The sequence below is a fragment of the Staurois parvus genome, unplaced genomic scaffold, assembly GCF_062004578.1.
Source record: "Staurois parvus isolate SC_StPar_1 unplaced genomic scaffold, SC_StPar_1.0 ptg000829l, whole genome shotgun sequence".
Taxonomy (NCBI): Eukaryota; Metazoa; Chordata; class Amphibia; order Anura; family Ranidae; genus Staurois; species Staurois parvus.
Window position 1 is genome coordinate 1,118,330 of NW_028318625.1, and position 26,199 is coordinate 1,144,528.

The window sequence follows — 26,199 nt, forward strand, 5'->3', positions numbered from 1 at the left end:
GATTGTGTATATGAAGAGTTTCTATTTCTGTGTGTTTTTTTATTGGTTGAGCTAGACTGGCTATTGTGTGTTTTGGGGAACCCATTAGGGTTTGTTTGCTGCCTTGCTGAATACAGTACAGAACAAAGGAGGAAGGAAAGAAGGGTAAGGATGATTTTGGTACTCAGCTTCTACTGTACTCTAGTTATGTGGCTGGAAGCAAAACCTGTGCTTTCCATTATGTGACTTTTCCAAAGTGGCAAACGTAGGGCTAGTCTGTGGGAGGGAGATAATGGGTAGGACAATCCAGCCAGCAGGGGAACTTTTTCAGTTGCCATGTGACCAAATTAGGGAATTATAGCCCCAACAACTTCTAATATAAAAAATTTTTTTTATATAGATATATATATATACACACACACACATATATACATGTAAGAAAATAATACCTGAGTATCATATTCTTCAGTTTTCTTTTCAGATTCACTGTAGGTTCCAAACTGTGAAAAGAAGGAAATATGAGATAAAAAAAAACCAATTGAAGTGCAACTGCAGTTTTTTAAAATTTTAGAAAGAGCAGGGGAGGTATAGAACATCAGGCCGATGTTCGATTCCAAAAAAATGGTCAACTAGGACAGTCTTCAGCTGCAGTTCTTATTGCAATTACCACAGATGTCAGGCCAGAAGAGATTTGCAACACAGTTGCAGCAAAGGATGTGTGGCTTCCACCTACTTTTGAAATTTGCTTGAGGGAGTTATTGAGATACTGATGGGTACAAGTTACCACACCAGTGATCCTACAAGACCCAAAGAACAAGAGTTACCAAGTAGGAGACGGTGTCTGCCAAACTACTTTTGAAATTTGCTTGAGGGAGTTATTGTTGAAATTCAGTAGCTGCACTTTCTTAACTGCATGTATGACTTTACAAATGGGGTCATATGGTGTTTATCTCTGCCCAGAGACAACAATTCTCCAATTACTGTAGATGTGCTTATCAGCTGTCTGATGGGGCAGCTGAGTGGTCAGGCAGGGAACTCCCTGAACCTCAGAGGCAGACACTTAAAGCACTATTAAACCCAAAAGCAATCATTTATTATATTACTGGAGAAAAAGGGAGATGATGATACTGATGGGTACAAGTTACCACACCAGTGATCCTACAAGACCCAAAGAACAAGAGTTACCAAGTAGGAGACAGTGTCTGCCAAACTGGGACATGGCTCCTGAGGCTTAGTTGACACGGGAGGTGTTGCAGGAACCCCAAGGTGTGGAGGTAAGGTCTTTAAATCTGTGTGGTGGCACAGAGGGTTAGAGAGAGAACAAATGATACCAGGAAGCCAAGCTACCCAAGGACCTTCAAGTATTAACAAATGTACCCCAACATGGAAAAACTGGGGCTCAGCATCATGCTGAAGATTTCTCTGAAGACTTAGTGGGTTTCTTGCTTCCAGCATTGCGTGCTGCCAGAAAACCAGGCCTAGAATGTCTGGGTGTGTCTACTCCAGGTGAAGAACATTGATGTGGCTCAGCCGACCCGGTCTAAAAGACCCCGGATGTCTCCCCTGAATATAATGCAGTGCACATCACACTGCATTACATTCTTTCCCGGCCTCGATGGATGAGAAATCTTTCAACAGGGGTTGTTGAGGAGAGAGACTGGCACTGTGTGGAAGCAATCACCGGCATCACTGCCACCTGAATGCTTCCACCAGACAGGTGAGCCCTGTGCTTGCCTGGGCTCCCAGGGCTAAAGGTTAAAAAAAGCTACCTACCCAGCGCCCGGAACCACATGTCCCGGGGATATGAACTCAACATCCCTGTTAGATGATTCTAGCAAGCCATCACAACTGAGGTGCGGGGCTCTAGACATCTGATCCACAAACTCCAACAGGAAGAAGTCCACAGCAGCAGCGGAGAGATCTCTTTTAAAATGTATTTCCACTTTTTGAAGTCAAATTTGAGAAAACCCCACTATACTTTTGGTCCCTTAACAAGTGGGAGGCACATGTGCAAACTGTTGTAATTCCTACACTGTTCACCTGATTTGGATGTAAATACCCTTAAATTAAAGCTGACAGTCTGCAGTTAAAGCACATCTTGTTCGTTTCATTTCAAATCCATTGTGGTGGTGTATAGAGCCAAAAATGTTAGAATTGTGTCGATGTCCCAATATTTATGGACCTGACTGTATGTGTTCACACAGCATATCTAAAAGAAAAAAGGCCTAATGGCTGACTACAGGCATTGCCGAACACTGTCAAATTCAGTATGCCCCAACAGAAATGATTAGTCCCTTCTCATTAACACACATTGTAAGAAGCAGACCTTCTTAATCTTTATAACTTTGTTAGGACAGACTGTGTACAAATCTGTGTACTGTGCTGGCAGATCTTACTATCAGTTGTTGACAGTGTTAATTACAGCAAATCACGCTCCCCAGCCCCCTCATAAACAAAGAGAATCTAGTAGTATTTTCCATCTTTTATCAGAAAAGAACATTTCAAATAACAAGCTGCAATTTATTTATTTACCGTTTTATTATGTGAATTAGAAATATAAAGCAGGTGTTCTAACAATTTGGATGCAAAAGTGGAAATATATTTTAAAGGATTTAACCTATTCTGCCACAGTTTGACAGATTAAGGTAACAACTAGGACATGGTGAAGGACAGCATCCCCCAGTAAAAACTTGCTCTTAAGGTGGGATTTCAGCTGTTGGTCAGTAAGATCCTTAACAGTAAGCAAACTCTCTACTGTTCAAGTGGTTTCCCTGTTAAAGTGGATCACTGGCAGAACCACAGTGGATAAAGACCACCATTTAACAATTTTCCTCCAAAAGGGGAATATTTCATCACATACTCAGATGGGATCCAGGGTCCTTCGAGTTGCTTTCAGTCTTTCAGTGGAAAGGTCTCTGTGGCTGCAGGAGCTCTGAAAGATCCAAGACTGGAGACAGCAGGCTGATTCCCCAGATGCAGAGTAGTACATACAGCATCAATATGAGCCCCAACAGTCTCTTATACACCCGAGGTATGGCAGAATACTGCTATCCCTCAACTCACTTCAGTAGAATATATGGACTTTGAGTCGGCGATGGTTACTGCGACTGGTGACCCAATGTCTTCCAAGGCGGCAGGGAGATCAGAGACTGACTCTGCAGGGGAAAGCATTAGAATCTGTGGTCAAAATCCTCAAGGAATTAGGTAAATTTGACCACAAATTCCCATGTGATTGCACTAGAGGACTGTGATGACAAGTCAGGGAACTATTCCTCACCCAACTGGGCTAAGTAGGACTTCAATGATGTAGGGTTTATAACCACAGGATAGCACGATTCCTGATTACAGATGTCAGTTTCCTCATAAGATACAGAGCAAATGTCCCGAAATTGTTAGGCGAACATGAGCTGGAGCCACCTGTTGCAGTGGGACCATCCCCTCTTTGACTAAATGCAGACATGTTGGCACTTTGTGGCAGTAATGCAACTACACTCAGTGTATGAGGCAGTCTCAACTACTGACAAACACAGGAAGATAGGAGCCGATGAAGGCTTGAAGGCTGGAGCTGACCAAGGTCACTGTAGCTGGGCAGTAAGAATAGACCAGAGATCAGCATTCCAAGTGTTTCCTTGTCAATGCAGGAGGAGCAGCAGAGGTGATGCTTCTTCCACAATAAATAGTAGGAAAGAAATTGCAGAGCTCACTTCACACAGTTGCAGTAAAGCCAGTCCAAAGTAGGGAATTTAAAGACACCTAGTGATGCACATAGTGAAATAGCTCAGCCTGATAAACCTACTCACAGTCTTTAGAGACAGGAAAAGTGTAGAGGCAATGCTAGCAGCTCTGGAGCTGGAAAGAGCTCCATGGATTACTTATTACCAGGACGGAGTTTGGAAGGTGTCTGATGCAGAAACCAGTGCTTGAAGGTGACTTCTAGGCTAGCCCTGCAACGTCTAGCTCATCAGTGTCTGAGTAAAGTGCTTCAAAGCTAGGCTGCAGTCTTGATAGCTGCCATTTGGAAGACCTAATCAGGCAGCAATGAAGCAAGGAATCTTGAATGAAGGAAAAACTGAAGAAGCATAAAAAAGCTAGCAAAAAAATGGTTAGTCTTTTCTCAGAAAAAATGAAAAAAGAGACATCTATCTTTTTAGGACAATGACAAAAAACTGAGGCATGCTGGACAGAAGAGGGATTTATCCTTGGCTGAACTATAGATTTTTTTTTTGTTTGCCAGTGAACAATCCTCCAGCAGGCAACAATATATGAGATAATCTATGACTTCTTATGTTCCACAATGGATGAAGAAAAAAAAAAAAGTTTTGGTTGGAGCAGGGCTTTAAACACAGCAAATGGCAGCACTCTATTCAAGATCATCTCACCTTGATTGCAGGAATTAGACCTCTGAACTGGAAAGTTATTTTCAATGCCTTCTTGACCTTCCAGACCTGGAGGGAAAAAAAAAAAGGAAGAATTAGTTTCTTTACAAACTGAATTAGTGATAACGATCAACTAATTTGATGGATTAGATTACCAATGTATGATTACTGGTCATTTTTTTCTTTGAAAGATCCAACATTTTCAAAAGATTTTCCCCACCTCACCAAAAAAAAAAAAAAAAAAAAAAAAACTTTAAAAATTAAGCCGTTACAAAAGAAAACAAAAATTGGTCCCAGCTTCCGAGAAGCACAGGTGTTGTCACCGTGTGTCATCGCTGACTCCCGGGAAAGCTGGGTGCTTAAAATCCCACAAGAATACCATTCAGACTGTTGCAGGGGTGCATTCTTGCAGGATTTGAAGAGCTTATTTTACCTGAAGGTAAATGTGAGATATAGTGACATCAACTGCTCCCCCAAAAACATCCGAAACTAGGCTGTGGGTGCATTTATTTGTTAAAGGTTTTATTTTAGGCATGTCTAAAGCCAAAACATTTTTTTTTCTTGGATAAAACAGGAAGGCTAATAAATCCCAGGCAGCTTTTTGCTGGCTGTGCTCCCTTTTGGGAGACATTTCCTCACGTTCTGTCTTGAAAAAACAATTGAAGGGTTATCTTTCCACAACCTCTTTTAGACAGGTGTCCCTGTATCCCCTTGGAATGATTTCCCTCTATTTCTGTTCCAATGGCTATTCAAATTTTTTAGATTTTAATCCCTGTAAGTCCTGGTGAAAAGATCATCAGTACAAATAGAGAGAAGTTCCCAAGTGGGAACACATACAATTCAAACCTGACTAAGGTTCTAACTTTTCCCTACCTTATCCAAGAAGAGACAAAATTTGTGTTTAGACAGACTTTAAAGCCTAAGTTCAATAAAAAAAAAAACCAAAAAAAAAAAAAAACCACAGCATAGGGGCCTGTGCTTCGGGGGTTAATACAAGCTGAAAGACCTGAGGGAAAAGGTGGGCATAATCAGCACTCGACAAGTGCATATGACTGACCTGTTGGCTTCCATTAACCCCCGCAGTACTGGAAGATTACAGCTCTGGGGTTAAGGAAGGGGGTCAGACGACAAAGGATTTCATCGAAAACTGCAGGCAGCAGCAAAAGGGACACTTTAAATGCACTGTAAGTAGTCCCTTGTGTTGATGTTTTTTTTTTTTTTTTCTTTAAAAGGACAAATGGAAAAAAGGGAGTAATTCATCCTAATGACCATAAATGTAAGGAGGATTCTTCTCACTGACCATCACACTAATGTAGCATAAGTTGTAGATATAGTAATTTTTAGCAGAGCTTTCCTGAGACCGGAAATGTATTCCTCCGTGCTAAAAAGGTTAAGAAAGGCTGCCATGAATATTTACCCCATAATATCAACAAAGCCTTTCAACCAAAATAATATTTTACATGTGTAATTTTTATATATTTTTAAAATGGGTAAACTCAAGGTTTTTTAACCACTTTTGACATTTTACGGTGATGCACACAGAAGAAAGTTATCTGTTTATCTACGTTTTAGAGTAAAATACAAAAAGGATCAAGTCGTGTTTCTACAGACATAAATTAGCTACACTTTACAACTTTTGAGCATCGAGTACAGCATAATTAAAAATGTTTATAATTGCAAAGCAAATGGAAGTGTCAGCTACAGCAATGTTTTGGGGAACTGGGGATTAATGGGGAGAGATGGTTTTGTTTATAGGCTTTTTTTTTTTTGTATGCACTTCAAAAGAGGGATCAGGTTAGCAGAAAAGACCCAGCAACACCTTCAGTTGGCCTATGAAGCAATTTATGATAGCAGCAACAAAATACCACTAGTGATCATTGAAGAAATCTTTTGCAGCAGATACTGTATGTTCATTGTTGCTGGACTGCTAGAAAATGCTGTCATCACAGATTATCTCACAGCAGTTCCCTTTAAATACAATGTGACAGCATGGTGTTAAACTTTCTTGCTAGGGGGCTGTTTTACTGAGAATTCAGTAGCAGGATTACAAGCCCAGCACTGTTTTAAAAGAGTGCCTAGAACTCATATGATTAAATATAATAGCTGTGATCCTACTGCATGAGGAAGTGATTTGCGTACATCATTTTAGCAGTGTGAAAAAAATGTGAGTCATGACACTAAACATACTGAACAATACATTTAAGGTTTATGTATACTTTGCCTTTTTGCAAGCTTGGTATTTACTTTTGCAAGTTTTTTTAAACACACAAATTTAAATCTAGATGTATGTATTTAACCACTTGCCCTCCAGAGGATTTACCCCCCCCTTCCTGACCAGGCCATTTTTTGCGTTACAGCGCTGCGTTACTTTAACTGACAATTGTGCGGTCATGCAACGTTGCACCCAAATTAAATTTACGGCCTTTTTCCCCACAAATAGAGCTTTCATTCGGTAGTATTTGGTTACCTGAGTGGTTTTTATTTTTTGTGCTATATAAAAAAAAAATAAATAAAATTTCGGCCTAAACTTAGGGAAAAATATATTCTGCTACATGTCTTTGCTAAAAAAAAAAATCACAATACGTGTAAATTAATTGATTTACATGAAAGTTATAGCGTTTACAAATGGCGGTATATATACTGGGATTTTTATTTTTACTAGTAATGGTGGTGATCAGTAACTTATAGAGGGATTGTGGCTGGCATTCTGACACTGGGGGGGAACTGACATCCCCAGTGACACCAATACAGTGCTCAGTGCTAATAAAAAAAGCACTGACACTGTACTAATGGCACTGGAGAGGAAGGGGTTAACATGTGGGGTGATCAAAGGGGTTAACTGTGGGTTGTTTTACTGTGGGCTGTGTGTGTGCTTTCAAATGTAAGCACACTGCTTTGCATGGCTCTGCAAAGCAGTGTGCAGGAGCTGACAGGGGAGAGAACTGTATTGTTTACATACAGTTCTCTACCTCCGTCGGTAATACTCTGCAATCACCGGGTGCCGGTGAGTAATAACCAGCAGGGACCCAGTGATTGACAGCCAAGGCCATGAGTAGCAGCACAGGTAGGGCGTGCAACGGCTCGCGTGAACCCCCTACACAGAAATACGAAATCACGTATATATACATGATTTTACGCACCCCTGCCGCCCCGTAGGAGTGTATCTGCTATAGGATGGCGGTAAAGCGGTTAAAGAAGTATAGGGAGTGAAAAAAAGAATTTTGACGTACTTGTAAACTCCATACCTCACAGTAGAGGACACAGGTGTAGTATTCATAGACTATAGGTTATAGGCTTGTACCTACCTTCAGGTGATTGGACAAAACTCTTGGAGGACAGGTGATGCGTGTGCCCTCCCCCCAAACAATGCAGAATGACCAAGGAATAGAGGAGCAGGTGTCCTGTACTGTACTCCAAGATATGGAATTTATAGGCAAGTCAAAATTCTTATCTTAATTGGATAGTACACACACGTCCCAAAGCAATTACTTTATGGGGTGGGTAAACCACAGGCAATTGTGCAACAGGTCCCCACATATATGGGTTGACTAATTCAATCTCAGAATGCTAAGTAATCATTGTAACTGGAGCTACGCTACTGCTGTCTCGAATGAATATATCATGGTGTTGATGGAAGGAAGACCGAAAGTCACAGGGAAGAACCTGAGAGGGAGAATTCCTCCAGGCCGTCCTTTGGGGTGAGTTACTTGAGAGGAAGCCCTGATAAAAAGGCTTTTGCCTATATGATGGGAAAAGGGGAACCCCCTGTAAGAAGGATACACTTGTAAGAGTGCTATACCATTCTCAAGGGGAATGGAAGGAGTTCCATTTATGGGTGTGCCTGAGAAGTCAAGAATGTCTCAGACATTAGGGTTTCCCGGAGAGTGATCAAAAATACCCACCACGGCATGATTGAAAATTTCTGTGGTTGTGCTTTGTTGTAGAGACCTGCAGAGTGAGGCTTAAAGTATAAACCAAATGGTGAAGGGAGATAAGATTAGATGTGAAGCTGAAGGACCTACTCTGTACAACTTCATTCTGGAAACCTCTATTTTGTACACCTAGATGAAAAAGGCAGGGACAGCTTAGGTCCTATAAAAAAAAAAAAAAGGTGTAAGGTGCCAATCTGGAGCAAACCAGTAAGGAGTACAGCCAGAAGACAATGTGTTACAGAGTACACTGTGAGGATAACTGAAAAAGAGGCACACCGTGTGTCTGCACAGTGTCCTGTAACCCCCCCACAAGCAGAAAAAAGAAATGCATGGTCACATGTCATAACTTTGTAACCTTGTAAGAAAGAATTTCTGAAACTAATCAAAATCAGCTTTGGTGCCTACACCAGAGGTGTAAAGAAAGGGTAGAAGGAGACCTTGCAACAGTGGGGTAGGAATAATGCTCCATAGATAATCTAGATCTTCATAACCTAGGGTAATGATCAAGAATAAACTTGGGTTGAGGCCTGAAAACTATTTCTGGCCTTCAATATCAAAAACGTATGGCTCCATATGTTGGATTGACAATGGGTCCATACATTTCCTTGAGCCTGATGTGACATGGGTTAAACTGTGCCAGGCGACGAGATACATATCCCTTACCTTACGCAAAAATAGATATGATTAAGCCATTCTGTAACTTGTGCCATAGATAGAGATTTTTGGGCAGTGTCCTATATAAAGAAAAACCCTAAAAAAAGCCCTAAGTGAAGTGAAGGCATAACTGCAATGAAAACCCTTCATTATTGAAGGTGATCAAGAATTTAAAGTGCAAACCTAAAAAAAATCTAAATTTATTAAATATATCCCTTTCTGTGTTTTATATGTGCCTTTGTGTTTTGTGTGTCGTTCTTCTCTGAATTATCTGGTTGATCCTGTTTTTAATTAACCTTTGATGCATTTTATGATAGCAGCAATAAAATAGCACAAGTGATCATTATAGAGATCTTTTGCAGTAGATACTGTATATACATTGTTGCTGGACTTCTAGAAAATGCTGTCATCACAATTATCTCACAGCAGTTCCCTTTAAATACAATGAGACAGCATGGTGTTAAACTGTCCATGCTAAGGAGCTTTCTTACTGAGAATTCAGTGCCATCCAGTGCACAAAAAAAAAAAAAAGGAGCAGATCTGCATTTTCTGTGCTGCACCACACATTACACCATTATTTTGGTGTGAACGTGGCAGATAGAAAACAATAGTTTTCTATGTGCCCTTGTGGTGACTGATGTTTATTTAGTGCAGAAAAATATATACATACTGTGAATGAGCCATAATTATAAATAAACACAGAGACAGAAGAGTAACCACATTTTTTTCCATTTATATTGTCCTCTTTGAAACATTTTTTGGGTACATGTACGAACATGTAAAGTGTATGAATACTAATGAAATATCAATTGTTGATGATCACTAGGTCATCATTTAATTGCATAAAAAGAATGGACAACTGACTATTTTACAGCTACCTTTTGATAAACAAAGAAATTCTCTTTACTGTGTTATGAAGGCCATAGACGGGTCGAACATTGGCTGATTTTTCGAAAAAAGAAAAAAAAAAAAAACGAAAAATCGGTCGTTTGTTCGGCTGATGTTACCACCAACGATAAAAAAAAAAAAATCGGCCTACAAAATCATAAAGTGCACCCCATAACTTCCGTCCCATGCAGGTCATGGATCGGTAAAACGATCAGCCGATTTGCCCATCATTGCCGGGGAAATCGGCCGCAAATTTTCCAACATGACCGATAAAAAAAACTGCAAAAAACCCGAAAAACGGCTGACCAATTAACCCACTAACAGTGCGAAAATCGGCCAATTTTATTTTCGATGAAAAAAATCGGACAATTTTCGACCCATCTATGGCCGTCTACATTTATTCTATAAAATGTACCTCACCTCAATCACAGCGCCAATGCCAGCAGGGATCAAAACCAGCAAGCTGGTTTGTTCATCCAGTAAGAAGAGGAAGATTACCACAGTGCTAAAACAACGCCACAACACTGGAAAAAAAAAAAATAATAAAACAAAATGATAATAAATCGCAAAGAAATACAGCATACAGTGATCTGCAAGTCCTATAAACAAATGAATACTGTATGTATACAATCGGTTTACATGCGTTTTTCCTACATTATGAGAAAAACATTGAATTATGAATCAGAAATTGAAGTATGAAAATTTAATTGATAGTAGGGATTTTTGGTAAACAACTTTTTTTTTTTTAAACTAAAGATACTTTGAGATATTAGGCCAATAGAATTATGACCAAGCCACAGTAACCTTCACACACCGACTGACATTGGGCCTGCAGAAGTGATGAACAAGCCACAGTAAATTTCACACAGTGATCTGAGGCTGAAAAACAGAATAAAAAAATCACAGTCCCAAAATAATTTTCATTTAGAAGTGACTTTCTAAAGGCTAAGAATACACTTTTCAATTAAAATGAAAATCTTCTTTAAGAAGCTTCGTTCCTCCTTCACTAGGAAAGAACAAATAAAATAATTCCCTCAGTGCAATGGAGGGCAATTGGCATTATCCTTTCCCTGCTAACCTGACATGATGGACTGTTGACATCTCTTCTAGAGATAATGCACAAGAAAGCCCAAGCAGAAGACAAGCAGACTAAGGACATGGATTACTGGAACCATGTCCTGTGGTCTGATGACACCAAGATAAACCTATTTGGTTCAGATGCTGTCAAGCGTGTGTGGCGGCAACCAGGTGAGGAGTACAAAGACAAGTGTGTGGTGCATGGTGGTGGGAGTGTCATGGTCTGGGGCTGCAGAAGTGCTGCCGGCACTGGGGAGCTACAGTTCATTGAGGGAACCATGAATGCCAACATGTACTGTGACATACTGAGCAGAGCATGATCCCATCTCTTCGGAGACTGGACCGCATTCCAACATAACGACCCCAAACACACCTCCAAGACGACCACTGCCTTGCTAAAGAAGCTGAAGGTAAAGGTGATGGACTGACCAAGCATGTCTCCAGACCTAAACCCTATTGAGCATCTGTGGGGCATCCTCAAATGGAAGGTGGAGGAGCGCAAGGTCTCTAACATCCAGCAGCTCTGTGATGTCGTCATGGAGGACTGGAAGAGGACTCCAGTGGCAACCTGTAAAGTTCTGGTGAACTCCATGCCCAAGAGGGTTAAGGCAGTGCTGGAAAATAATGGTGGCCACACAAAATATTGACACATTGGGCCCAATTTGGACATTTTCACTTAGGGGTGTACTCACTTTTGTTGCCAGCGGTTTAGACGTTAATGGCTGTGTGTTATTTTGAGGGGACAGCAAATTTACACTGTTATACAAGCTGTACACATTACTTTACATTGTAGCAAATGTCATTTCTTCAGTGTTGTCACATGAAACGATATAATAAAATATTTACAAAAATGTGAGGGGTGTACTCACTTCTGTGAGATACTGTATATCTTTCATTTTTCTTTAGCCAACTTGTACTAGCCTTATATCTCCAGCTAAACCGTTTAGTCTGATAACAGTTATGGTTAGCTCAGGAGTTGATATGAAATAATTTTAACTGCAGTGTACATTATTTTCATTTCAATTCTCTGGGGGAAATTCTATTTTAAACATCCCTGAAGCTAATTTTAGCTTCTGGTCAATGGTTTGTGTGTATGTATATATATATATATATATATATATATATATATATATATATATATAACAAAAAGTCAACTTAGTGCAACAATTGATCTTGACCTTAGATAGATTTGAAGATGATTGGATTGGCCTGTGTATGTTATTCCAAAACAATTCATGCCAAGGTACACGTTGAGCTTTGAATATCTGGTTGTAGAGAGATGACATGGTCAATTTGTATAACTGTTGTCATATGCTGCCGAGTTATTGAAAGTTTCCTAGACAGCCGATTTCAATTCATTAATATTTGAAAGTAATTGCTGGTTCGAATTTCTAACCATTATTTTGGATTAGATCATTGTTGTTTTGAATTGTTTATTATTTATCATCACCTATTATATTTCATTACCATTTTGCACTGAATGTTAATATTAATATATATTGTTATAGATTATTGCGCCTTCAAATTCGCGCAAATAAAAAATGCTGATTATCAGTTGATTTGTGCAAATTAGTAGGGAATCTCCTTAATTCCAAATCCCAGCCTGTTTTCATAAATTGTATACTGATTTTTTTTCTCAAAAGTTCTGACAACAGGGCTGACATCTATGGACCTCAGTGGCCACCTACGCACTCCACAATATTCTCCACCAGGGAGCAAGCAACCGGAGGATCCATGGGTGGTACTGCAGGATGGCAATGATCACTTGTTTTTAATATATACAGCTTTGCCTGGTGATAAATGATCTTTGAACTAAATGTTGTATCCTTCAATAGTATTCTATCTCTGAAATGCGCTGGATGAATGGAGATACATCACAAGCCTGTTTCAACCATTGAGAACTTTTTGTATTATATTTTTCACAAATTGTGGTGAAAGCCGTCCTTGGTTTTATGAATCTTTTGTATAATAAAATGTTAAAAACTTTATTTAATACTTGGAGTGTAGTGCCTTTAAAGTCCCATATTGGGGATAAAGATTTTGTAGCTCAGTGCAATGGAAGACATATCTTCCTGTCTAAATATGGTCTTAAAAATAAGAATGCTTACACTTTTATAGTAAGAGTTATGAGAAGAATGGAATGATGTTTCATATTGTTATCTACAAAGAAAATCAGAGGTGTTTTTCATTAGATACATCTCCTTCAGGCATATTAGCTGCTTAGTATCTTGCTATAGCTTAAAATAGTGATTTCCATTTAATGGGCTTGTAGTGGCCTCATATATCCCAGGAGAGGAATTTAAGAATAGGGGATGTTCCTATAAGACAGGAACCATCTAGAATTAGATGCAGAGACAGGTGTTGAAATATGGTACTGCTCCGGAGCAAGGAAAACCATTGTCACTCTGTCCATTGTAACAAATTGACTAGTTTGAATGTTTTGCAACCCTTCAGAAGAGCAAGTGTTTGCCTGAGTTTCTGCCAAGGTTACTCTGCGCCTGGTTTCAGCTACTGCTATCACTGAGTGTTCCCCTATGGGGTACTCATGAACTAGGGTGTGGAAATGGGGTAAGGGTGTCTACAGAGGGATAGACAGCAACCCAGGTGTCAACCATCCTGTAGCAAAGTACTCAGTGCAAAATAGTGGGAGGGAGTGGTTGTATTAGTGCATTCAGTGTGTGATGCAACACCTAGTAAGCCACCTGAGACTCTGTATGGTGGAACTTGTATCGCAAAGTTTAAAAGTTTAAATACCTGATAAGTGACATTCACTGATCCCCGATGGTTTTACATAAAAACAAATACTACTTAGGAGACACTTGCAAGAAATGGAGCTGATGACCCTCATACTTTATGTAAAGCTACAGTATCGGTCTGATAAGACCAACCTGTCTAACCTTTTTATGTAGCTGGTCCCTGTATGGGTCCAGGTATCGTCCGTCATGGGTGGGTATACCCTTGAGGAAAAAAAAGGAAAAAAAAAAAAAAAGGAGTTCCAGGCGCTAAATCCTCAAAGCTGTTGAAAGCCAAACAATCCTCAGCTGCTGATGCCACACTAGAAACAGTGATAAAAGAAGTCCAAAGAAACAACACTCAAGGACTTGGGCTTGTTATTATAATGACCAAGCAATTAGCTCCAATAAACGATATTGATTTATTCCAGCAAAAGAACAATATTGTCATCCAGTGTCAACCTCCCAATGGTGGCCGCGGAGGAATACCCGCTCATCTTAGGCCGCACAAGCCCCCAAGCCAGAGTAGAAGATGTGTGCAGAGCTAGTCCCTTGACAGGTAAAAGCAAGTTGACAGGAACGGGGACCGTGGCCTACCAGAATGGATGTCACTGGCCTCGGAAGGAAGCAAAAGTCGTCCACTAAGGATCAGGCTGAACCACAAGCATCTAGTTGCCACGACAACACGTTTCACGTGCATGCGCTTTGTTAAGTCTAGGATAACTGTGGCAACTAGCTGTCTTATATAAGGGGGCCGATCTAATGGGCAGGCAAGGGGGCAGAGCTTGATCGTGACATTCCACCACTGCCTTTATAACAGATCCTTCAACAAATAACCTTAGACAAATTAAAATACCAACTTATGTAGTTAGATAATTAAATCTCCCTGAATGAATATGTACACAATCATATATTAAATCAAAACATATAAAACCGAATGTATACATGTACAAACATCACAATTAATACATATATCTTATTGATCGGCATTGTGTACATCTTTATACTATAAGGTATCTTATGATGGGGGTTATCCCTAGGTCAATAAGATATACAGTTAGGTCCATATATATTTGGACACAGGTACAATTTTAGTTTTTTTCAGATATTTACCAAAACACTTTCAAGCTATAGTTATATAATGGATATGGGCTGAAAGTGCACACTCAGGTTTAATCTGAGGGTATGTACTTCCAAACTGAAGGAAGGGTTTAGGAATTACAGCTCTTAAGAGTAGCCACCCCCCCCTTTTTCAAGGGACCAACAGTAATTGGACAGTTGAATCAAAAGGTGTTTCATGGCCAGGTGTGGGCTACTTTTTCACATTATTTCTTCATCAATTAAGCAGGTAAAAGGTCTGGAGTTGATTCTAAGTGTAGTATTTGCATTTGGAATCTATTGCTGTGAACCAACATTATGCATTCAAAGGAGCTGTCCATGCAAGTGAAACAGACCATTGTAAGGATTCAAAAACAAAACAAATCCATCAGAGAGATAGCAGCAACATTAGGAGTGGCCAAATCAACAGTTTGGTACATTCTGAGGAAAGAACAACGCACTGGTGAGCTCAGCAACCTAAAAAGGCATGGACGCCCACGGAAGACAACAGTGGTGGATGTTCGCAGGATCCTCTATATGGTAAAAAAAAACCCATTCACAGCATCCAGACAAGTGAAGGACACTCTCCAGGAGGAGGGTGTATCCTTGTTAAAGTCTACAATCAAGAGAAGAGTTCACAAGAGCAAATACAGAGGGTTCACAACAAGGTGCAAAACATTCATAAGCCTGAAGAATAGAAAAGCCAGATTAGACTTTGCCAAAAAAAAAAAAACATCTAAAAAAGCCAGATCAGTTCTGGAAAAGCATTCTTTGGACGGATGAAAGATTAATCTGTACCAGAACGAGGGGAAGAAAAAAGTGTGGAGAAGGCTTGGAACAGCTCATGATCCAAAGCACACAACATCATCTCTAAAACATGGTGGAGGCAGTTTATTGGTATGGGCATACATGACGTCCAGTGGCACTGGGTCATTGGTGTTTATTGATGATGTGACAGAAGGCAGAAGCAGGCGGATGAATTCTGCAGTGTTTAGAGATATACTGTCATACGGCGCTTCACAGTACAGATGGACAATGATCCAAAACACACTGGAAAAGCAACCCAGAAGCTTTTGAAGGAAAAGAAGTGGAATATTTTGCAATGGCCGAGTCAATCACCTGATCTCGACCCTATTGAGCATGCATTTCACTTGTTGAAGGCAAAACTAAAGGCAGAAAGACCCACAAACACAGAACAACTGAAGCCAGCTGCAGTTAGAGCCTGGCAAAGCATCAGAAAGGAGGAAGCCCAGTCTTTTTAGTAATGTCCATGGGTTCCAGACTTCAGGCAGTCATTGCCAGTAAAGGATTCTCAAGAAAATATTACAAATGAACATCTTATTTATGATTAAATTAATTTGTCCAATTTATTTTGGTCCTTTAAAAAGGGGGGATGGCTACTTTTAAAAGCTATAATTCCTAAACCCTTCCTCCAATTTGGACGTACATCAAATTAAACCTGAGAATGTGCACTTTCAGTTCATATCCATTATATAACTATAGCATGAATATGTTTTGGTAAATACCTGAAAAAAACTAAAATTGTGCCTGTGTCCGAATACATATGGACCTAACTGTATGTATAAAATTTAGATGAGGAATTATACTCTACCTCTACCTATATAGCTCTCATCAGGGTGGCATACTTAGTTAGTATGAATTTAATTTAGCTAGTTAGTATTGAATTGAAATAGAAAATTGCAATACTGATTATCCTCATAGTCTCCAACCAACATGTACACAATGGATCCAGCAGGTCAATGCTGTTCTCATTTGAGAAAAAAAAAAAAAACACATCAAATTTCCCTTACTAGATTGCTACAGCTCTATTTGGTTAACCATAGGGTGGGATCTTGATTTAGTTTGAGACTTTGTGGCAATTGATACATGCAGTGTTTGAAATGAGCAAATAGGCATATCTCATTAGATCTCGGATATGCTTTCTAAGAGGGTAGTATTCACTCTAGGATGCGATTTTATTTTGTTTTCTTGTTAATACACAATTTTTTTTGCATGGATAACTGTTTGGGTGTGCTGACCACAAGACAATATCTGATAAGAGCTCTACAGATATATTGTATTGTTCTCTGTTAATGGGGCTTGTACACCAATTGTCTGGACTGTGTGATATTTTTTGTTCAATAAAATCTTACATGAATAAAGCGCCAAAACAAATTAAGCAGCAAACTTTTTGGCATATACTTTACATATACACTATACTGCCACAAGTATTGGGACACATTTCCAAATCATTGGATTCAGGTGTTCCAATCACTTCCATGGCCACAGACATATAAAATCTAGTAACTAAGCATGCAGACTGCTTTTACCAACATTTGTGAAATAATGGGTTGCTCTCAGGAGCTCAGTGAATTCAAGCTTGGTACCATGATAGGTTCCCACCTGTACAGTAAGTCCATCCGTGAAATTTCCTTGCTAAATATTCCACAGTTCACTGTTAGTGGTATTAAAACAATGTTGAAGCAACTGAGAACAGCAGCAACTCAGCCACTAAGTGGTAGGCCACGTAAAATGACAGAGCGGGGTCAGCGCATGCTGGAGCGCACAGTGCGCAGAAATCGCCGACTGTCTGCAGAGTCAATAGCTAAAGACCTCCAAACTTGGTGCGGCCTTCAGATTAGCACAACAACAGTGCTTAGAGAACTTCATGGAATGGGTTTCCATGGCCGTGCAGCTGCATCCAAGCCTTACATCAGCAAGTGCAATGCAAAGTGTCGGATGCAGAGGTGTAAAGCACACTGCCACTGGTCTCTAGAGCAGGGGAGACGTGTTCTCTGGAGTGACGAATCGCGCTTCTCTGTCTGGCAATTCGATGGACGTGTCTGGGTTTGGCGATTGCCAGGAGAATAGTACTTGCATTGATTGTGCCAAGTGTAAAGTTTGGCAGAGAGGGATTATGGTGTGGGGTTGTTTTTCAGGGGTTGGGCTTGGCCCTGTAGTTCCAGTGAAGGGAACTCTTAAGGCTTCAGCATACCCAGACATTTTGGACAATTTCATGCTCCCAACCTTGTGGGAACAGTTTGGGGATGGCCCCTTCCTGTTCCAACATGACTGCGTACCAGTGCACAAAGCAAAGTCCATAAAGACATGGATGAGTGAGTTTGAGTGGAGGAACTTGACTGGCCGGCACAGAGTCCTAACCTCAACCCGATAGAATACCTTTGGGAAGGATTAGAGTGGAGGTTGCAAGCCAGGCCTTCTTGTCCGACATCAGTGCCTGACTTCACAAATGCGTTTCGAGAAGAATGGTCCAACATTCCCATAGACACCCTCCTAAACCTTGTGAGCAGCCTTCCCAGAAGAGCTGGAGCTGTTATAGTTGCAAAGGATTGGCCAATTCAATATTGAACCCTACGGACTAAGACTGGAATGCCATTAAAGTTTATGTGCGGGTAAAGGCAGGTGTCCCAATACTTTTGGCAATATAGTGTATATTGATATAAAGGAAACTGTAAACTGCATACCTGCTTTTGTTGACATCCCAACCATATTTTTCTTCTTCTTCCAGAAACTGATGTCATTTTTAAATGCAAGAAAATCAAACAGGAGCTGAAAATAGAAAAATATGTTACAGGTGTCAATATGAATCAAACAAATAGACTTTATCAAACGTTTCCCAACTTTTCCTTGATCTTATGTTGCATCGATTGTGTGCGCATATATACACAAACACCTGACTGTATAACTGAAAATTAAGTAAATTACCTTTTAGGGCCAGTTCACACTACATGTGTTTCAATGTGCAGTTTTTTCTGCATCCTAACTGCACAGAAAGTATGCTATATGGTTGTCAATGTCATAGTTTACATCAGTGCTTGCACTTTCCAGTGCGTTCTGGTTGCAGAAAAAAAAGTAGAACAGGCTGCATTTTCCTGCACAGAACTAAACTGGAACGCACCAAAACCACACTGTCCCTATTTAAATTGAAGAAAAAGGGGAAAAAATGATTGAGAACGCATCAAAAACACAGCGGAAAATATAAAAAATGCACCGAAATGCACCTAAAAACGCACATCCGGAATGCATCTGGACTGCGCTTCTATGGTGTGAACCGACCCTTAGAAGCCTCAGTAGCCACCAAATATGTATTATTTTCATTTACAGTACAAGTGACTAAACAATTTTGGGAAGTTTTATAGCAAGACAATGTTTAGTGTTAATAAACTGCTATTTTATTTTTTCTTTTCATTCCTAATTCTTTTGATCCATAGGCATCAGCATACACTGTTACGGTTATAAGCCTGCATAGGTATATTATAGGTTAACATATAATATTAGTGTTGTATTAGACAAACAAATGAAGAAAACTGTGGATGTAAAGTTTTATATTTTCTACATATTGATACGAAAAAAGGTTATATGGCTATTAGTTACATATGTGTTTAGTGCACAGGAAGGGATTTGACAGTTTGAAAATTTTATAGTGGTTAGGCTGTAGATTATGATAGAGGAAGGGGTGTAGAGGAGAAAAAAAAAAAAATTATAGATGGGAGGAGCCTCTTCTAGGATTGCAGTAGTCCCAAACAGGGCTATAGCATAATGCTTGCAGTAAGGGGACTTATATGTAGTAAAGGGTTAAGCATGGTATCTTCTTTCCATAATCTTGTGTATTTGTGAAATGTTGAAATTGTATCCAATAAAATCATGTTTCCCTGAATTGTTCAGATTCTTGCCTGAGGGAGGCAATTAGGTCTTTAATTAGCATCACTTAATTTATTCATGCAAAACATCATATTGACATTGGGTGGGAGTGTCCCGTTTACATCTGCTCAGTATACAGGTTTTTTTCTACATTCAAAAGAGGTCTCTGAAATGTATTCTGGTTTCTCCTCCTAGACGTGTTTGTGACATGCAGGTTTTCATTTTTTTCTTGTAGAGATATGTGTCACAGAGTTAGAAATTATATCAATAATCCGACTGGCGAAGATAGATGTTTCCGGAACTGTGGTCTACGTGGGGACGTCTTACACATTTGGTGGTCGTGCCCACGATTGACAGGCTTCTGGTCTAGGGTTTTTGGTTCGCTACAAATGCTATTTCACATTACGGTCCGTAGGGATGCAAGGGTGGTCCTTCTGCACTGCCCAATTTTGGGTCTGTCTAGATCTCAGCAGAAATTGGCATCCTACCTATTTATTTCGGCCAAATGTGCCATAGCTCAAGCTTGGAGAACCCCTTCGGTTGTCTTCCAAGGGGTGAAGACCCAGATGAATGATATGTTGATCAATGAACAGATGTCTAGCATTCTTCATGATTCTCATCCGAGATTCCTTAAGGTTTGGGAACCTTGGATACGATATTCCTTGCCATCCCTGCCTCCTACTAGTTATGGCCTCTTGTAGTTGCTGCCTGTGCTAGCCCTGGATCCGTGTTTCGCCTAGTCTCCCTTTCCTCTATATTTTATCTTTTTTTTTGTCATTTTTATTTTCTTTTTCCTTTCTTCTAACCTTTTTTCTTTCTTCTTTTCTTTAAGGTATTATGTTGGACTACTGCTGATAATATTTGGTTCGGTTTTTTGCCGTCCTCCCTTGCTGTCATTGGACATTTTGTTATTTGGCTAATACAAGTCAGCAGGATGTATCTGTTTCTGTGTTTTTGTTATGCTCGGCCCCTGCGTGGGTGTATATTAAGCTTGTTGTGTTCCTAAAACAAAACTTTCTTAATAAAAATATTGAAACAGAAATTATATCAATGACAAATAAAGCTAGGATCGGGCATCTTCCAAAGAGTAGCTGGTTCAATTTTGCATCTCTAGCATGTGTTGCTCTTCTGGAAGAAGAATGTAGACAGGATTTAGGGGGTATCACCTTGTTAATACTTTGTTTATCTCTTGACAATTTGTTACTGATAGACACTTTGGGGTGGATTTAATAAAATTGGTGCACTCAGAATCTGGTGCAGCTGTTCATGGTAGCCAGTCAGCTTCTAACTTCAGCTTGTTCATTTATGCTTTGGCAATAATATCTGATTGGTTTCTATGCAGACCTACACCAGATTTTGCACTCTCCAGCTTTAGTAAATAATCCCCATGTTGTCAATATGGAAAACCTTCCTTTTGTTTTGTTTAATAAAGAGGGAAACAGGTCTCTCCCATTTTTAAAGGAAAGGTGATGCAGCGATCTAACTGATAAGGATTAATAGGAATAGGTTAAGATGCCCCTAATGGGGTAATATTTCCAGGAATACCCCTGGTTCCCAACAACCGCAGAATCAGAGCCAACACCTTGGTACACACCCTTGGGACTGTGGACAAATTGAAAGGCAGCATCAAAAACTGATAGATGGCGATCCTCCAGTACTATACACAGAAACAGTTATTGCAGCTAGATAAACAAGATGTGTAGGTAAACATCTTTGTTATCCACTGACACTAACCCTTGATAAAGTGAAGCAATCCCTGGCTGGGTGCACTATATCCTGAAATGTTGTATCTTCAAAAACCTATTGAGACCTCGGAGGTCCAGAAAAGGCCAGATGTCTTCATTTGACTTGGGAAATGTGAACAGGTTAGAATAGAAGCTGTGGCTTTTGGCACAGGTGTGTTCACCCCCTGGTACAGCAGTCTTTCCAGGGCAATAAAGAAAACAGCTATTTGTTGTGGATCCAAATATAACCTTAAGCGCATAAACACAAAGGTAGAAAGCTGCGAAACTCAAGCTTAGAACCACTGGACACCAAGCTGCAAATCCAGTCATCTCTAACTTCCTGAGTCCAGTCAGCTGCGAAAGCTTGTAAGATGTCAGTCCACCTGAGTGGGAGTGCCCCTTCACAGTGAGGATTTGCTTCTAGAACCACAGGACTTCAGGGGTCCAGTTCTTCTAACGAAACTGGGATGTGGGCTTCTGCTTTGAGCCTGTTTACAAAAAGGACCCTTCTTGGGGAGAGTGTGCTTTTCCTCACAGTCATCTTCTGGATGTGAGCCATTCAAGGATGGTCCAAACAAGCTTTCATCCTCAATGAGCAGCCTTTTAATGTCGGCTTGCAGAGACGTTCTGCTGAGCAACATTTGAGCCATAGGATCCTTCACATATGGGCAGATATGATGCCCATTTGTGAGTGTTTCCTGATGGAATCTTCCAAGGCACCCACTGAAAATTCCAGGTTCTATGAAAGTCTTTTCAGGAGCTGCTAAATGGCATGATCTTCTGGATCACATGCTTTGCCCAGACTTTAAGGGGTTGACAAACTCCCACTGCACCTACCACAGGATGCAGAGCAATACTACCAGAAAGAGGGTATCTAACCTAACCTCTTATCTGTGGTATCTTTTAAAACTGGGAAAATATTCACTGGAACCAGAGACTTATTTAAAATAGGAAACAGACAGGTTGAATGCCTGAGAGCCCAATTTCTAGCAGAATTCCTCCCCCATAGGTTACAGGTAATAAAACCTTCTCCAGGTGAGCCCAACTGGCATACATCACTTTTTGTAAGTGAGGGTGCACTGACAAGGACTTAGGAATTTTTAGCAACAGTAACTTAAGGTTAGCTCATATTTGCCAGCAAGCCCAGTATAGTCTTCTGTCTTTGAAAGAGCCCTGGACCCCAAGATTCAGCCTGGTATGACTCATTCACAGAGCATTCCAAATCCTCAAATGCTTCCACATCCTTTTCATCTTGAGGAATTTCCTCCGACACTTCATCCTCCCTCAAAAGAGAGAGTATGGAACGGAGAGCAGGCACACCTGTATCCCAGGTGTTCCAAACCTGAGAGAGCCCCTGAGAGCTGATCACACAGTCCAGATAAGGCTGCCGAAAATGCCTACCTTAACATAAAGGAAGTGGTGAACTGTGCCCGTGAAACAGAGGAAACCCCAGATGAGGGCAGAGATTCTGAACTAACCTGATCTTTAGGGGATCCCTTGCAGCACAAACTTTACATGAATATGGTTGATCCAGGGACCAAACCAGAGCATCTTCAGAATAGATAAGTATACAGATCTTATCTTTACAGGGTTAGATAAAAGAGGCTTAAAATGGGGTAGGTTTAGCCTTAGTTAGATGCACCTGGAATTCTACTTTAATTGGAAAACAATTAACAGTCTTGATTCTGTGAGAGTATTGTGAACTAGAAAAACAAGACATTTATCCTCCTAAAAGGCAAAGACACTTTCCCTACCAGCAAGTTATGAGTCTCACCAATAGTACTTAAAAGGTTGTCTATATGTTCTAAGAAAAATAAAAACCACCGTAAAGGTCCAATACTCCAACAGGTAAAAAGGTGTGAGAGGTCAAACCACAGAATCTGGGCTTGCACCCCTGTGATGGAGCTTGGAACTAAACATGGCCAGACAAAAGCCTGCTTTCCCCCTTCTCTGGGGGCCAAATGTTCTTTGGGCCATAACTAAAGGCCCAACACCACAGGCACCGTCCCTACCAGGAAGGATGCCAGTCAATGCCAGTCAAGGAATCACAGAGCTAAACACAGGACTGACCCAAGGGACCTGCAACTCCCAAAGAGGCTGAGCCTGGGGAGGTCCTAGATTCCAAGTTCAAGAAGCCGATGAGGGAGCCCCAGACTGTACCCTCACCAGTCAAGAAGGTGGTCCAGGTGGCATAAATCATAAAGAGAGGGCTTTACCATTCAAAACTATGGAGGCAAGCAGCCAAAATAAAGAAAGATTGAGGGAAGAGCCAAAAAAAGCTTCTTAACTCCATCCAGCCGGAGTTACAGCAGAATGTTTCCTATTTAAAAGAAGAAAGGAAATACTGACTAGTTCAGCAGAGAGACTTCCTTTTAACATTTTTTTTGGTGATGTATTTACGGATCCTGTTGGAGACCAAGCCTATTTCTCATATATTGTCCTGGAAGACGATTTGGGAAATCTATATAGATGTTATTTCTAAGACTTCTCTTCCCATTATACTAAGTTTTTGTTGTTAGAGTAGTATTGCTGTATACACTAATGATGCATAATATAACTTAGTTAAAAAATTTCTATAGGAGTATTGCAAAAATACTTTTGTAATGAATTTAAACTTACATGAAAAGCAGCTACAAAGAAAGTGAGGGCTAAAAAATAAAGATTGGTATCCACGAAAATCCCCTTTACTTCATCTGCATCTTTTTCTGAAAAACCTGCAAAGAACAACATTCCATCATCTGCAGTTCAATTTCTCCAGCACAAGTACACAGGAAGAAACACAGCAATAATAACAGAAAAAATTGGGATAATGCACTTACCATAAAATCCCTCTATTGAAGTCCACTGAGGGACACAGTGTTTCACATTCATGAACTGGTAATTATACTGCCGTCTACCAGAGAATTAAACACTATGGACACTGGGCCAAAAAAAAACAAAAAACTGAAGGCCAGCAGCAGCTAGGAGCCAAAATCTCTCCTCTAGGAATTCTGATCAATTGTTGTAAAGCAGTACAAACACTGTACATAATGGCAATAACCAACATAAAAGGGGAAAGATCTCTGTCTCTCAATAGACTCCAAGAAAGGGATTTTATGGTACATACGAAAATCCTATTTTCTTTCTTGTCCATTGGGGATCACATTCACTATCAGTGGGACATTCCTAAGCTGCAGTGTGCAAGTTCAACAATAATCACAGGCGAGACAAGAGCCCATCAAAAATCTGTGAGCCTAACAAGGCACTTTACAATCTAACATTGTAAAGTTGAGTCAGTCACATCCACATTACAGACCTGAGACACAGAAGCCTGGTGGCAAAAGACCCAAGACTGTCCTGGTGGTGCGAGTTCAGACAGGAAAGAGGGGAGCCTTCCCTATAAATTCATACATCCCAATAGTGTGGCAAATCCACCTAGAAATTAGTGGAGCTAGAACCTGGAGTTCATGGAAACCTGCCAACTGATGGTAAAGCTGAATGGAGCTGTGGCGTATACTGTATATATTGTATATGTAAACAGTGCAGAATGGAGCTGTGGCGTATACTGTATATATTGTATATGTAAACAGTGCAGAATGGAGCTGTGGCGTATACTGTATATATTGTATATGTAAACAGTGCAGAGCATTCTCCTTGGGATATGAAGGAATCAGACGCAAAGAACACAACATAATGCCTTTGTTTAGCTGGAATACAGAGACAATCTTTAGTTAAAAAGATCTTTAACTCAGTGCAACCTAATCCCATGTAGCATTAAATAAGAGAGTAGCCAACCCAGAAACCCTCCTGGCCGAAGTAATGATCACAAGGAAGGCTACCCTGTGGCAAACATTAGACAAGGTTGCTGGTCAGCTTGAACTGAGGTTTCTGGAGGACTGACAAATCCACGTTCAGATTTCATGACTGAAATCTAGAGGAAGACCTGGACATCGAGAGGAGGAGAGGATGGCCTTCAGTTCTTAGGCCTAATGTCTAATTAATTCTCCGGTTGGCAGCAGTATAACTGTTCAAGAATATGAAATGATGAAATGGATAATAAGGAAATAATTGATAATAAAGTTTTATGTTGAACACATTTATTTTTGTAACCTTTACAGCGGCTGGCATCTCTGCTTTTACTAGTGATTCTGTTCTGTATCAATGAGGTGGACAAGAGTCATGGCTAGAATGTGGCAAACCAACCATCTTGTCTACATCGTGAATACACAAAGTGACTGATAAGGGCAGCGCTGCAAGTGGCTATAGTCAGGTAAGGATTATAGAGTGGAGCACTGATGCTTTCAGGTGTTACTTAACCCACAACAGTAAAATCAGTCTGTATATGCAGTACAGCATGCTTGTTATACTCACTGTGGAATCTAAGAAGTTAATCCTCTGCATTGTGTAAAAACGCTGATTAATCCTGACATCTTTCTTCCGGTGTCCCCCTCTTATCTCCTGATAAGATATATCGTGTGGAGTCACTCTGCACATGCTCAGTTTGGTGTATATTGCTAGAGAGGGTTTTTTTTCCCCTTTTTCTTCTTGGGAGAGTGCATGTGATCAGCACAGGGCCAATCAACGCTGTCCAAACAGAGGTCAGGGGTCCTGCATCCTCCTTGAGCAAAATGAAAACTCCTACAAGTTTTAACCAGTGCTTGGCTGGCCACTGATAGAAATCACAACACTGCTCTAACTGCTGATGAGAAAAGATATTTAGCAGTTTACATTTACTAAAATAACTGCGTTTCCATGTTTTGTGTACTGTGGAAGACCAGATTTAGTGAATGCAGGGTCTGGGGTTTAGTAACACTTTCAGGGGCACATAATTACTTTTTTTTTTATGAAGGTCCAGCTAATCAATAAAAAGGCATGGATTTTATTATTTGGATACTAATTCCACTAACATGTAATTCACTGATTTTTAACAAGCATGTAGCCAAAGAGGTTTTAAAAGTCCATTAACCTGTTCATGTTCCAAGCTCAGAAGATAATGAAACCAAAAACAGATGAAGGCCCCTTTCAAACAGGCACTCCGTCTGTTTGTTTTTCATCCGTCTGTTGATGGATGAAAAATGGACAGCAATGCATTACTATG

The 26,199-nt window shown here is 40.2% G+C and overlaps 1 protein-coding gene across 2 annotated transcripts in view; it reads right to left on the reverse strand.

Moving 5' to 3' along the window:
- The window catches only part of CLPTM1L (CLPTM1 like), an 85,829-nt gene that overhangs the window by 20,283 nt on the left and 39,347 nt on the right, over positions 1 to 26,199 (reverse strand). For both annotated transcript variants that reach the window (XM_089655255.1, XM_089655254.1), the window contains exons 8-12: positions 23,742 to 23,836; positions 18,222 to 18,306; positions 10,250 to 10,353; positions 4,359 to 4,424; positions 429 to 479 (exon numbers count right to left, since the gene is read on the reverse strand). In XM_089655255.1, coding sequence (XP_089511381.1) covers positions 429 to 479; positions 4,359 to 4,424; positions 10,250 to 10,353; positions 18,222 to 18,306; positions 23,742 to 23,836 — 401 coding nt within the window. The remainder of the gene's footprint in view (positions 1 to 428; positions 480 to 4,358; positions 4,425 to 10,249; positions 10,354 to 18,221; positions 18,307 to 23,741; positions 23,837 to 26,199) is intronic.